This window comes from Octopus sinensis, linkage group LG11 (genome assembly GCF_006345805.1).
Source record: "Octopus sinensis linkage group LG11, ASM634580v1, whole genome shotgun sequence".
Lineage (NCBI taxonomy): Eukaryota > Metazoa > Mollusca > Cephalopoda > Octopoda > Octopodidae > Octopus > Octopus sinensis.
The window spans coordinates 37,772,507-37,785,935 of record NC_043007.1 but is presented as its reverse complement, the minus strand read 5'-3'; the positions used below and the strand labels follow the sequence as shown (position 1 = coordinate 37,785,935).

General features: G+C 38.0%; 1 protein-coding gene across 5 annotated transcripts in view; it reads left to right on the top strand.

Annotated features, from left to right (window-relative positions):
- The window catches only part of LOC115216997 (LIM and calponin homology domains-containing protein 1-like), a 294,506-nt gene that overhangs the window by 210,126 nt on the left and 70,951 nt on the right, over positions 1 to 13,429 (top strand). For all 5 annotated transcript variants that reach the window (XR_005001247.1, XM_036507360.1, XM_029786512.2 and 2 more), the window contains 3 exons: positions 2,402 to 2,834; positions 7,484 to 7,755; positions 8,853 to 8,977. Coding sequence is in view for 4 of the 5 variants with exons in the window: in XM_036507360.1 (XP_036363253.1) it covers positions 2,402 to 2,834; positions 7,484 to 7,755; positions 8,853 to 8,977 (830 nt within the window). In the remaining variant the exon portion in view is untranslated. The remainder of the gene's footprint in view (positions 1 to 2,401; positions 2,835 to 7,483; positions 7,756 to 8,852; positions 8,978 to 13,429) is intronic.

Genomic DNA, 13,429 nt, shown 5'->3' with positions numbered 1-13,429 from the left:
TAAGTCTCTCTTTCCCCTCCATTTGTTATGTCTGCCTTACACGCTTGCAACCTACCTAACCACATATCATCATTCTCTCTCTTATTCCTCTGAATACCATATTATTACTATTCTGCTCTTCACTGCCACCCACTCCATTTTCTGCACTGTCAATCATCTCTCCTGTACATCCCCCAGCTCATTGGTCACACCTCAGCCTCCTCCCCACCTGGAGCCAGCCCTATTTCTACAGTTGTCTCTCTTCTTTATGCCCCTACTTATCATTCCTTGACAGTTGTGTACCATGATCTTCACCCTCTCACCCATTCCCTATCTCTAACCATCCCTCATTCTCCCATACATCCTTGCCACCTCTACTGATTCACACTTCCTGTTTTTCTGTCCCCTCCCATTTCTACTCACCTCATATCTCAAGGATTTACTCTAACACCTCATCTCTTTCCAGCATCACCCCACCCTCTTTCACCCTCTCTTCTGAAATGTGAGTTTCTATGAAACTTGATTTGTTCTGTCCCTTTCTTCTTCATTTTAACCCTTCATCCCATAGCATAAAGCTGCCTCCCACCTAACTGAATCATCACTCAATTGAGAGGTCCTGTCATGTGAGTTACTTGGTGACCCTCCTTGTGCTGGTGCCATAAAAAAAGCACCCAGTACACATTGTAAAGTAGTTTATGTTAGGAAGGACATCTAGCTGTTGAAACCATGCCAAAACAGACATAGGAGTTCAGTGCAGTCCACTGGTTTGTCAGTTCTTGTCAAACCATTCAATTTATCCCAGCATGGAAAATGGACACAAAAAATGATAATGATCTCACCCACACGGCAGGGATCTTTCAGTTTCTATCTACCAAATCCACCCACAAGACTTTGGTTGGCTGGAGGTTATTGTATAAGACACTTACCCTAGGTAGCATGCAGTGGGACTGAACCCAAAATGAAGAACATTTTCCTATACTACATTATTCTACATGAGCCAACAAGGAAGCCGCTTTGTGGTTGTTTGACCTACTAGAAATAAATCATATGTTCAAATTACACCAAACAAAATGCTTTTTAGTAATTAGTTTTGGCTCTTACATTCAAATCCTACTTGAGGTCTACTTTCTCTTTTATCTTTCTTATGGTCAATTAAATTTGAGCGTTGTGCTTATGTTAGAAATCAATATTTAATCCACCTCTATGATTCAGTAATCCACCTCTATAATTTATTAATCAAACCAGGAGTCATTAACCCACCTCTGATTTGTTAATCTACTATTACAAATCATTAATGTACCATTACGAATCATTAATCTACCATTACGAATCATTAATCTACCATTATGAATCATAATAATAAAATAATAATGAAATTATTGTATACAGTGCTCAGGTGCACCACAACTTGTCAAAAGTGCATATAAAGCATATGCAGTAATGTACAAATGTCTGGAAAGTTAACAATGTATGAGTTAGATACATGCTTGCGTGTGTATGGAGGGGAGAAAATCAGATGTTGTGTTGGCGAATCTCAGGAAACATGGAAGTTTTGAAGGATGCAGTGCTCCAACAACTAACAATTGATGCCGGCAGTTTGTTCCATGCTTCAGCAACTCTTAGCTTGAAAACATGTTTCCGAAAGTCATGGGAGCTGTGATGTTTCCTGACTTTGTAAACATGTCCACAGGTGTTAGACAGATGGAGTTTGAAAAGGTGCTCAGAGTTATTGTTTGTAAGATGGTTAATAATTTTATGGGTGTCTGCCAAGTCAGCTGCCAGATATCGGAGTTTCAATGTATCCATGCCCAGGGAAGTAAGGCATTCAGAATATGACAAATGCCTGATGGAGAGTATTCTCTTGGTTGCACGTCGCTGAAAGGCTTCCAGACAATATCCTGGGCAAGATAGGGGTTCCAGACCGGTGATGCAAATTCCAGGTGAGGTTGCACCATAGCTATATAAAGCTGCAGATAGATAGCCAGAGAGCGGCTCACAAAGGACTTGGTGAGTGATGCCAAGACACCCTCAGCCTTCTTGGCAATTTTAGCAATCTACCATGATGAATCATTAATCTACCATGATGAATCATTAATCTACCATGATGAATCGTTAATCTATCATGATGAATCATTAATCTACCATGATGAATCATTAATCTACCATGATGAATCATTAATCTACCATTATGGTTCACTAATACACTTCTATGATTTATTTATCCCACTTCTATGATTTATTTATCCCACTTCTATGATTTATTTATCCCACTTCTATGATTTATTCATCCCACTTCTTTGCTTTATTCATCCCACTTCTTTAATCCATGTATATGTTCTATGAATCTATTTCTATGATACATTAAACAACATCTTATTTTTCTTTTTCATTTTCTTTTTGTTTCTTTTATTTTTCCTCAAAGGTTGCTGTAACAATATTTTTTTTGGGCAAAAGTGTGATTGCATTAAATTTCAAGGGACCCCAGATTGACCCAAATGCATTTGCTGGTTTATTTGAACATCAGCACGTTGACCTGATCCCGGAGAAGACCTCAGCATATTCTAGCTCGTGGGAAAGCAAGCGATTGCAATCCAACAAATATTTCTCAAAGTCTGATCAGTTCAGTGGAAGTAGTGGCATTGGGAGCCGGTACACAGACGACGACCAACACATTGGTGACAGCTCTTATGAATCGATTGGTTCCAAGGGTTCTGATGACAACCAGAGCATATGCAGTGATGGAATGCCTTCCACAACATCTGGAATATACCACTTTGGAGACAGCTTGAGTTCACTACAGCAGTCAAAGAACTTTGACAGCGACATCTATCATAGCTCACCAAACCTGTATGACGGTAAGGTTCTATTTTCCCTACCCCTTTTTCTGCCTTCACATGGCTATGGTGGTTCTGAAACTATATTTTTTAATGTATGTGTGAGAGAAGAAACTACTTCATAATTCCATTCTGATGGAAGAGGGATGGTTTGGGGAGAAAATAGAATAAGAATCCATCAAGGAAGGCTTTATGCGGTTACTAGACCAGCTAGAAATAGCAGCCAAATCTCCCCCTATAACAGTGGTTCTCAACCAAGGTCCATATGGCTTCTGAGAGTTCATATAAGATTTTTGGGGTTCCATGCAACAAAATAGTAAATTATGGATCCACAATAGTATTTTAAGGGCCCTTGAGAAAATTTTGCTTTAGATGTACGTATTGGTATGTATTGCAAGAAACAGCTAGATTTCTTTCTCTAACATTTTACACAGTTCAGCCTACACAAGTTAATATGTAAAAAACAAAGTAGGAATTTTAAAAGAAATAGCTGTAAAACTAGTTATTAAACATCAAATATCAATGGGAATCCACCGGAATAAAATAGTAATCAAAGGGATCCATAGATAAAAAATGATTGAGAACTCCTATCTTACCATTTTGAAAAACAGATGTTGACTCAGACATTCCTAGAAACACTATGTCTGTAAAAAGTAAAAGAATGTTGGATGGTCTTGGAATATTTTTACTTTTTTACCTACTTGGGTAAGCAAATATGGGTGACTTTGAAATGTTTTCAGTTTCAACGAGAATAGGTTTTACGAGGGAGGAACAAAGGAAAAAAACAGTATGTGTTGCACACACTCACACACACAAAAATAAAAAAGGTGAAAGAGAAGTGAAAAGAAAGAAAAATTCATATGATGTAGAAACCGAATGGTTTTCAGTAATTCTGTCAGAAAATAGGCTTTTTTTTTGTATTGTTAAATGGTTTTGTTTTTTATTATTAAAATGAAGTATTTATAAACTGTAATATTCAATGCAAAACCTAAAATACACAAAGAAAAATAAAAGAAAAAGTTATATTTAGAAAGTATTGTCATAGAATAATGACAGTTTATTCAACTATTAACTTAGTACCATTGACATATTTGTTGTTGAAATGGATATATTTTACTGAGCCACCAATTAAAAGTACAATCCATTACATAAACAGAGGCTTGGTTGTGTGGTTAAGAAGTTTGTTTCACAACCATGTGGTTTTGGGTTCAATCATACTGGGCAATGCCTTGCGCAAGTGTCTTCCATTTTAGCCCAAGGTTGACCAATTCCTTGTGAGTGAGTTTAGGAGAGGGAAAACTGTGCAGAAGCCCATTTTGTAAGTGTGTCTTTGTGATTGTCACTTGATGACTGTTTTGGTTTGCTTACATACCTTATCTTAGCAGTTTGGTTAAAAGAGACTGATAAAATAAGAATCTGACTTAAATCTTTTGATGCCAACCTGCTTGAGACTGCTCTTTGTTTTCTGATACAAACTTCCTGGCTTAAAGCCATCTGAATTTAAACCTTCATCAAAATTTCAAGTCCAAACACCAGCTTAATAATGACAGTTATTTTATTAAATTTTTAATTATCTTAAAAATTCATCAAAACAAAGGCAGGATATTTCAACAGAAATATGAAAATGAAAGGGTTAAAAAAAAAGTACTGGGGTCAATTTGATTGGCAAGTGTGGTGATGACTAAGTATTGCTGATGAGGTTAAAATAGGAATGAAACATTTCAAGAATTGCTTCCCTTGCTTACATGATGAACAAAAATATTAGCCATTGACTAATTTCCCCGGTTAGCTTTTTAGTGCTCTGTGCATTAAGTATGTTATCACCAAGTTAACTTTTGTGAAGTTACCTATGCAAATATTCTGTTACTCTTATTGAATATTTAATGAGATGCCTGAGATGAATTATTGTAAATATGAATTTTTCAGACTATTAACCTCATCTCTAGAGATGAAGAAATATTTTACTGTATTTACATCTACATGGATGCGCATGGGTTAGTGGTTAGGGTGTCAGCATCATGATCGTAAGATTGTGGTTTTGATTCCTGAACCGGGCAACACGTTGTGTTCTTGAGCAAAACACTTCGTTTCACATTGCTCCAATCCACTCAGCTGACAAAAATGAGTAATGCTGCGATGGACTGGCGTCCCGTCCAGCTGGGGAACACATATGCCATTGAAACCAGGAAACCGGGCCCATGAGCCTGGCTAGGCTTTAAAAGGGTGCATTTATTTATTTTTTTAATTATTTACATCTACATTGGTTGCTAGCATGGTTATATGGCTGAGAATGTCGCTTCTCAACCGCTTGGTTTTAAGTTCAGTTCCACTGCATGGAATCCGGAGTGAGTATCTTCTATTATAGCTCCAAGCTCACCAATGCCTTATGAGTGGATTTACTTCACAAACACCGAAGAAGCCTGTCATGTGTGTGTCTGTGAGAGTGTATGTCAGTGTTTTCCTAGTGTTCGCTTGTTGGTAAACAATGGCTTTTCCCAATGCTGTCATTGCTTTACAGCCCACCATGTGAGGATATCTGGTCCTCTTGATATGTTGTGCAATCTTACTACTTCGCCACATAAAATATGTCCACATTGTTAGCTGTCTAGGAGATTATTACTTCACTTTGAAGGTGGTGAGCTGTGATTATTCACTGGAAGGTGGTGAGCTGTGATTATTCACTAGAAGGCGGTAAGCTGGCAGAAACGTTAGTGCGCCGGGCGAAATGCTTATTCGTATTACGTCTGCCGTTACGTTCTGAGTTCAAATTCCGCCGAGGTCAACTTTGTCTTTCATCCTTTCGAAGTCGATAAATAAAGTACCAGTTACACGCTGGGGTCGATGTAATCGACTTAATCCCTTTGTTTGTCCTTGTTTGTCCCCTCTATGTTTAGCCCCTTGTGGGCAGTAAAGAAATATATTACTTCACTTGGAAACAAGTGGGTAGTGGGGGTTGGCTTCAGGAAGGAGATCCAGCTGTAGAAAATCTACCTCAACATACTCTTGTCTGACCTGTGCAAGCATGGAATAGTAGATGCTATGATGTTTATGACTATATTTCTGTGGGTTTGATTTCTGATGTTCATCAGGTGTCTTATTTCTGTATGTGTACATAGAACCAGACTGAAATTTAGATATGAGCCTTTTTAGACTAAAGGTAATAATGTTTACATCCATTAGGCAACTGAAGCAAATACAATCAATGCTTCATTTTTAGGTTAGTAATGACAGCCATTTTAACCCTTTCGTTACCAGCCTGGCTGAAACTGGCTCTGGCTCTGAGTACAAATGTCTTGTTTTCATAAGTGTTGAATTAAAATCTTCCACCAAACCTAAGTCATAATTTATGTTCCTAACACTAGCTGAATGAAAACTAAGTTATTTTACTAAATTCTTTGTTATATTTAAAGTAATTGAAAGAAACACAGAGCATCTCAACAGAAATACAGTAACAAAAGGGTTAAAATATCTTAATTATTTTTTGGGTGCCTTGTCACCTATATAGCAAACCAGGTTAATCAGGAAGGTGTCATACCCAATGACTGGTATAGCAACATCCTAGTTACAAGATGTTACAAGACCAAAGGAGATGCCTTTAGTAGAAGTAATTACAGACGTATCAAATTGTTGTGCCAGGTCTTTGTTATATTCAAAGTAATTGAAAGAAACACAGAGCATCTCAAAATAAATACAGTAATGAAAGGGTTAAGCAATGACAGCATTAGGGTCACTGACTAGATACTTTGTTCAAAAGTAACTCCACATTTCACAGATTCCTCACCAAAGTGAAACCTATGCAGAAATGATTAGATTATAAGTATTGCATCTATAACATCCCATGCAGTTGCAGAAAGATTGCCTTTTCATCCTTCCAGGCTCCAGAAAATAAAGTATCAGTCAAGTACTGATATCAGTGGTGTCAACTCATCAAGGTGGTGAGCTGGCAGAATTGTTAGCACGCCGGGCAAAATGCTTTGCAGTATTTTGTCTGTCGCTACGTTCTGAGTTCAAATTCCACCGAGGTCGACTTTGCCTTTCATACTTTCACGGTCGATTAAATAAGTACCAGTTACGCACTGGGATCGATGTAATCGACTTAATCCGTTTGTCTGTCCTTGTTTGTCCCTTCTGTGTTTAGCCCCTTGTGGGTAGTAAAGAAATAGGTATCAACTTATCACATTGTCTCAAAATTGCTGCCCTTTTGCTTAAATTAAAAGCCATTATTATCCACTTTAAAGAAAGCTAATCTAAAGTACAGTGTTATAATGAAATATTTTTTTAAATATGTACCTTTATGTACTTCTTAACATACTTTTTTGTGGATTTTTTTTTTATTATGACTGATTGCTCTTTCTCTTACCTGTTAAATAGAGACAAGACTGACAAAGTGTGTTTCTATGGTGACAGCACTGCACAAGATATCATTGCATACTGTATTAACATCAGAAGCAAATCTCAACTTGTTTCACACATATCTCCATCTCTGCATCAACTCCACACCCCATCCTGCTCTTTTGCATTTTCCTTGTTTGCTTTTGTTGCTTTTGTATCAAATTTTCCCCCTTCCTCTTCATATTTTTCTTCCTCCTTTTTGTATCTTCACTCTTCTTGCATTCCGCATGTCTGTTTCTGCTAGTGTTTATCACCGAATTATTGTCTATCCCCCACAGATATCAGAAAGTCCCCAGCTTCAGCTGACAGTGCTGACGCCATGTCCTCCAGCAGTCATTCATGCCAGTCCTCTGGAAGTGTGGAGGGTTCCACCCAGCGGAAACCACCAATGCAGCGGGGAGTATCTGTTAGCTCCAACGACCCACTGCAGTTCATCAAACCAAAATCAAACCCACTGGTAGAGACAGCCCAGAAACAAATATCACTAAGTGAGAAGAACAAGGTTACTCGTAACAGTGTTTCTTTGGAAAATGAAGAAGACTGGTACCAAGTAAGTTGGGAATGAGCTCACCGATTCCTTTCAAGAATCCTGCATCCACCTACCCACATATTTTTGTTCCCTTATTCTTTTTGTTTTTGTTCTTTTATCTCTTTCAGTCATTTGACTGTGGCTATACTTGAGCACTGCATGTGTGTGTGTGTGTGCATGTGCACGTGTGTGTATGTATATGTGTGTGTGTGTGTATAATACAGATAAAGGGTGAACTATAATTAATTTAATAAAATCAATAAATTCCACCTAGTAGTATTTCGGTATGGAAAAAGACCATATTCGGTAAAAATTATATAATTATAATAAGGGTTTTTTGCAACAAGTTGCTTAAACCACATACCGAAAATATTAGAAATAGCAGTCAAAGGGCTACTATTTCTTTTACTACAAAAATAAGTCTCCATAAACAACAGTATTTGTAACTCACATATGGTAAAAGATGAAGAAAAACAACGAAACCGCACATTCTCCGGATTAATTATGGACGTACGTTTCTGGATTAGAATCGTAAAGTTCATTTATTATAAATATATATATATATATATTATACTATAGAAGATGGTAGGGAATATAATTTTTGTATGAATTACTGGATCGGTCGCTGTTTAGTTACGTATTTTAGAGTTGGTTGTAATTTGCTTATTGAATTTATTTACTGATACGATTGTACACAGGGTAAATGTGTTTGAAAGTTGTGGCTTCTTTGGTATGTCTGTTCCCTAACAACACTTATTTTAGTGCTGTTGACTAAAATTGATTGTATGATATTGCCCAGGTGTCGAAACCATAATGATATCTGTGGGGCAGCTGATGATGGAGGTAGGTTGGATTGTTGGTATGGCTGTTTTTGTATATGTGGAATAGTATTATAACACATCCTTTTGCTAAATATCAACCCTATCATATGACTGGTACATAGTTTTATTGAATCTGGAAAGATGAAAGGCAGTGTTGACTCTGCCCTCTTCAGTACGATTTGAAACGGGAACATAAAGAGACGTACTTAAATCCAGCTAGACGTTTGGCCTGTCTCACTCTCATTTTCATCACTGATGTTGCTGTCTTTAATGATTATCTTCACATATTGCTTGCAGAACTTTGCTTCCTGGAAGTCTCGGAGACAGAGTAGGAAGTCTATATCAGTACCTGAAGAGCCAGACGAGACATCTCAGGTAACTAAACGTTCTACGAAGACTTTCAAAGAAATGGTTGAAGACAGGTAAATATTACTTCTACTTGTTATTTATTTTTTTTTTTTTATGGCAACGTCCATTATCTTATCTTGGGGCTCCATGACCAAAGAGAGGAAGGATGATGGTAATATGTAAATTATCTTCAAACCAGAGAGCTGTCCTACATTCTAGCAACAGAGTGGGCCATGATAAAAACATTCAAAGGTCATCAGTCAACTGTTAATGTTAAACTAGTCTTTCACCCAAGAACATGAACTGTTCTTGTAGGCTTCTGTATAGTTTCCATCTATTATATTTCACTCATAAGGCTTTGGTCAGCTTGGGTCTGTTACAAAAGACATTAGCTCTAATGCATTGGAATTGAGCCTGAAATAAAATGGTTGTGAAATAAACTTTGCTGTTTTTTTGCGTTTTTTTATGTTAGTATTAATGGTATTAATCTTGCTAGGGTTAGCTTTGTCTTTTGTTCCTCTTCTGTAAATAAAATAAAGCACCAGACAAGTTTTGGGGTCTAAGGAACTGACTAACCCTTACACTTCAGTATTGTCGACCCTGTGCCTAAATCAGAAACAATTATTGTTTTTGAGATAACATCCGGCTGTAGAAACCATACCAACACAGACTATGAAACCTGGAGCAGTTCCTGGCCTTGCCAGCTCCTGTCAGACCATTCAACCCATGCCAGCATGGAAAATTGATGTTAAACGATGATGAGATAGGTAGATTAAGTAAAATCACCATTGCCTCAGGAAGATGCCAAGCAGTATTTGTGCCGGCCCTTTACGTTCCGAGTTCAAATCCCATTAAGATCAGTCAACTTTGCCTTTCATTCTTTTGGTAGGGGCAATTAAAAAAATATAATATCTAAATCAGAAACCATCACCATCAACATCATCATCATCATTATTAATTATGTTCTGAATTCAAAGTCTGTCAAGGTCAGATTTGCCTTTCATCTTTTTTGGGTCAATAAAATAATTACCAATTGGGCACTGGGGTTGATGTAATCAACTTAGCCCTGCCCCTAAAATCTCTAATAATAATAATAAGAAGAAGAATAATGGTTTCAGATTTTGTCCCAATGCCAGCATTTTTAATGGTGTGACTAAGTCAATTACATCAACTCCAGTGTTTAACTGGTACTTATTTTATTGACTCCAAAAGGATGAAAGGTGTTATATCGTCAGTGACAATATATGTATAATATGTGTGAGTGTAACAATATATCGTCATCGTCATTTAATGTCTGCTTTCCATGCTGGCATGGGTTTGACTGAAGGCTGGTAAGCCAGATGGCTGCACCAGGCTCCAATCTGATCTGGCAAATTTTTTACAGCTGGATGCCCTTCCTAGCAACTATTTCTTTACTACCCACAAGGGGCTAAACACGGAGAGGACAAATAAGGACAGACAAACGGATTAAGTCGATTGCACCGACCCCAGAGCGTAACTGGTACTTAATTTATCGACCCTGAAAGAATGAAAGGCAAAGTCGACCCCAGCGGAATTTGAACTCAGAACATAACGGCAGACGAAATACGGCTACACATTTCGTCCAACGTGCTAACGATTCTGCCAGCTCTCTGCCTATTACCAACTACTAATACCAACTACTCCGAGAGTGTAGTGGGTGCTTTTTACATGCGACTGGCACAAGGGCCAGTCAGGTGGTACTGGCATCGACCACACTTGAATGGTGCTTTTTACGTTCCACCAGCATGGGAGCCAGTCAGGCCAAATATAACCATATAACAATAAGCAATGTAACAAGAGTTGGTTATCTTGTAATTATTTGTGGAATCAATCACGAGATTAATGCTCTCACAGTTTGACTTCAACTGTGTACTGGCTTATCTGTTCATAGACCCGTCCAGTCCATTCACAGTCACGTGTTGGGGTGTCAGTTCACTCCACAACAGAAGGCAAAGTCAACCTTGGTGGAATTTGAACTCAGAACAAAAATTCATGAAATGATACTAAACATTTTGTATGACATGCTAATGATTCTGCCAGCTTTAGCTTTACAGCAACAACAACATCAACAATAATAATAATCCTTTCTACTATAAGCACACGGCCAACAATAATAATAATAATGATCTCAAATTTTGGCACAAAGCCAGTAAGTTCAGGAAGTGAGGTAAGTCAATTGCCTCAGTGCTCGGCTGGTAATTAATTCTATTGACTCTGAAAGGATAGAAGGCAAAGTTGACCTCAGTGGAATTTGAACTCAGAACGTGAAGACAGACTAAATGACGCTAAGCATTTTGCCCAGTGTGCTAACAATTCTGCCAGCTCATCACCTTAACAACAACAACAACAATAGTAATAATCCTTTCTACTATAGGTACAAGGCCTGAAATTTGGAGGAGGGGGCTAGTCGATTACATCAACCCCCAGTACTTATTTTATCTGGTATTTATTTTATTGACCCTGAAAGGATGAAAGGCTAAGTTGACCTTGGCAGAATTTGAACTCAGAACATGAAGACAGACGAAATACAACTAAGCATTTTGCCTGGCATGCTAACAATTCTGCCAGCTCACCACATTAACAGTAATAATAATAATAATAATAATAATGGCTTCAAATTTTGGCACAAGGCCAGCAACTTTAAGTCAATTACATCGACCCCAGTGTTTCACTGGTACTTATTTTATCAATCCCGAGAGGATGGAAGACAAAGTCAACCATGGCTGAATTTTAACTCAGGAGGGGCTTGGTTTAGTGGATTGTGGTTTGCCCTGGAAACCACAACAAACTAATATTTATTTTGTAACAGTCTGACAATTTGTGAAATTGTTTTAATTTTTCTAGGCGTTCGTGCCGGTGGCACGTAAAATGCACCATTTGAGCATGATCGTACCAGTGTCGCCTTACTGGTATTTGTGCCGGTGTGCAGGTGACACGTAAAAAAAAACTATTTTTCTGTGACCGTTGCCAGTACTGCCTGGCTGGCATGTAAAAGCACCCACTACACTCTTGGAGTGGTTGGCATTAGGAAAGGCATCCAGCTGTAGAAACTCTGCCAGATCAGATTGGAGCCTGGTGCAGCCATCTGGTTCGCCAGTCCTCAGTCAAATCATCCAACCCATGCAAGCATGGAAAGCAGACGTTAAATGATAATGATGATGATTATTATTATTTCATAACTCAGAATCAAAACCTCTTCAGTCGAATATCTATAAAAGTATTTACTATGCCCTTATATCCTTGTACACCTTTCCCCCCTCATTCTCCCTACATCCCATGTACCAAAGCACCAAAGAATTGCCACTGTTTTTTATTACTTTTGGTCGCTTGTTTTGAGTATCTGCTTTGGTTTCTTGGAAACTACCAACTTATCAAAGATTATTCAGCGTACATTCCTATGTAGGTGTTTCCTTTTTTTTTCTTTCAATTTTGCTTTGCAGTAAGTTATTTGTGACCAGTGTGTCATATGTTCAATGTGTCATATGCTGACTGATCTGTAGATTATATAATAAAAGATGAAATCCTATAAGGATTAGGCTAAGAAATGAACTGCTATAGAAAATAATATTAATATGCATTGCTACATAGCAACATAATTCTTTCAGCTATTAGTGCTTTGTAATAGTAAGCAGTGCAAAGTACATTCAAATAATGACCGCATATGCATTGAAAAAAATTACATTTTATTTTTACTCATTAACTTTTTTGGCGGGGTTAGTATTAGATGGAGAGGGCATGTGACCTAGTGGTTCAGGTGTTGCACTCATGATTGTATGGTTATGGTTTCAGTTTCCTGAATGGACAGCATATTGTGCTCTTGAGAAAAATACTTCATTTCATGTTACTCCAGTTCACTCAGCTGGGGGTTAGCTCCAGCAGTAACTGGGGAGTTGGCCATTTGACAGACTGGCATCTTGCCCGGGTGTGGTGTGTTGCGATCTCGGTCACTTACACGCCTTAGAAACTGGGTTAAGCTCTAGCCATATGAGTCCCCGGACTCTTGACTAACCTCAGTGTAAGTAAAATCAGATGTGATACAAGGCCAGCACTTTTGAGAAGCATTCTTTGATATCATTGATACTGATATTTGACTGCTACATTGTTTATTGACCTTGGAGGGATGAACTGCCAAGTTGACTTTGGTGAAATTTGAACAAGCACAGATGTTTGTATTTAAAATTTTGTAAAAATAATATCTGAGTCTTAGTAAACATAGGCACAGGCATAGCTTTGTGGTTAAGAAGATTACTTTGCAACCATGTGGTTTTTGGTTCAATTCCACTGTGTGGCACTTTTCAGCTGATCTTGTAAGCAAATTTGTTGGACAAAAATGTGTGAAAGCCCTTTGTGTGTGTGTGTGTGTGTGTGATGCTTGACAACCAGTGTTGGTTAGTAGCTCAACAAAAGTAACTGATAAAATAAGTACCAGACTTGAAAAATAAGGTCTGGGGTCAACTTGTTCGTCTAAATCTTTCAAGGTGATGCTGCAGCATGGCCACAGCCCA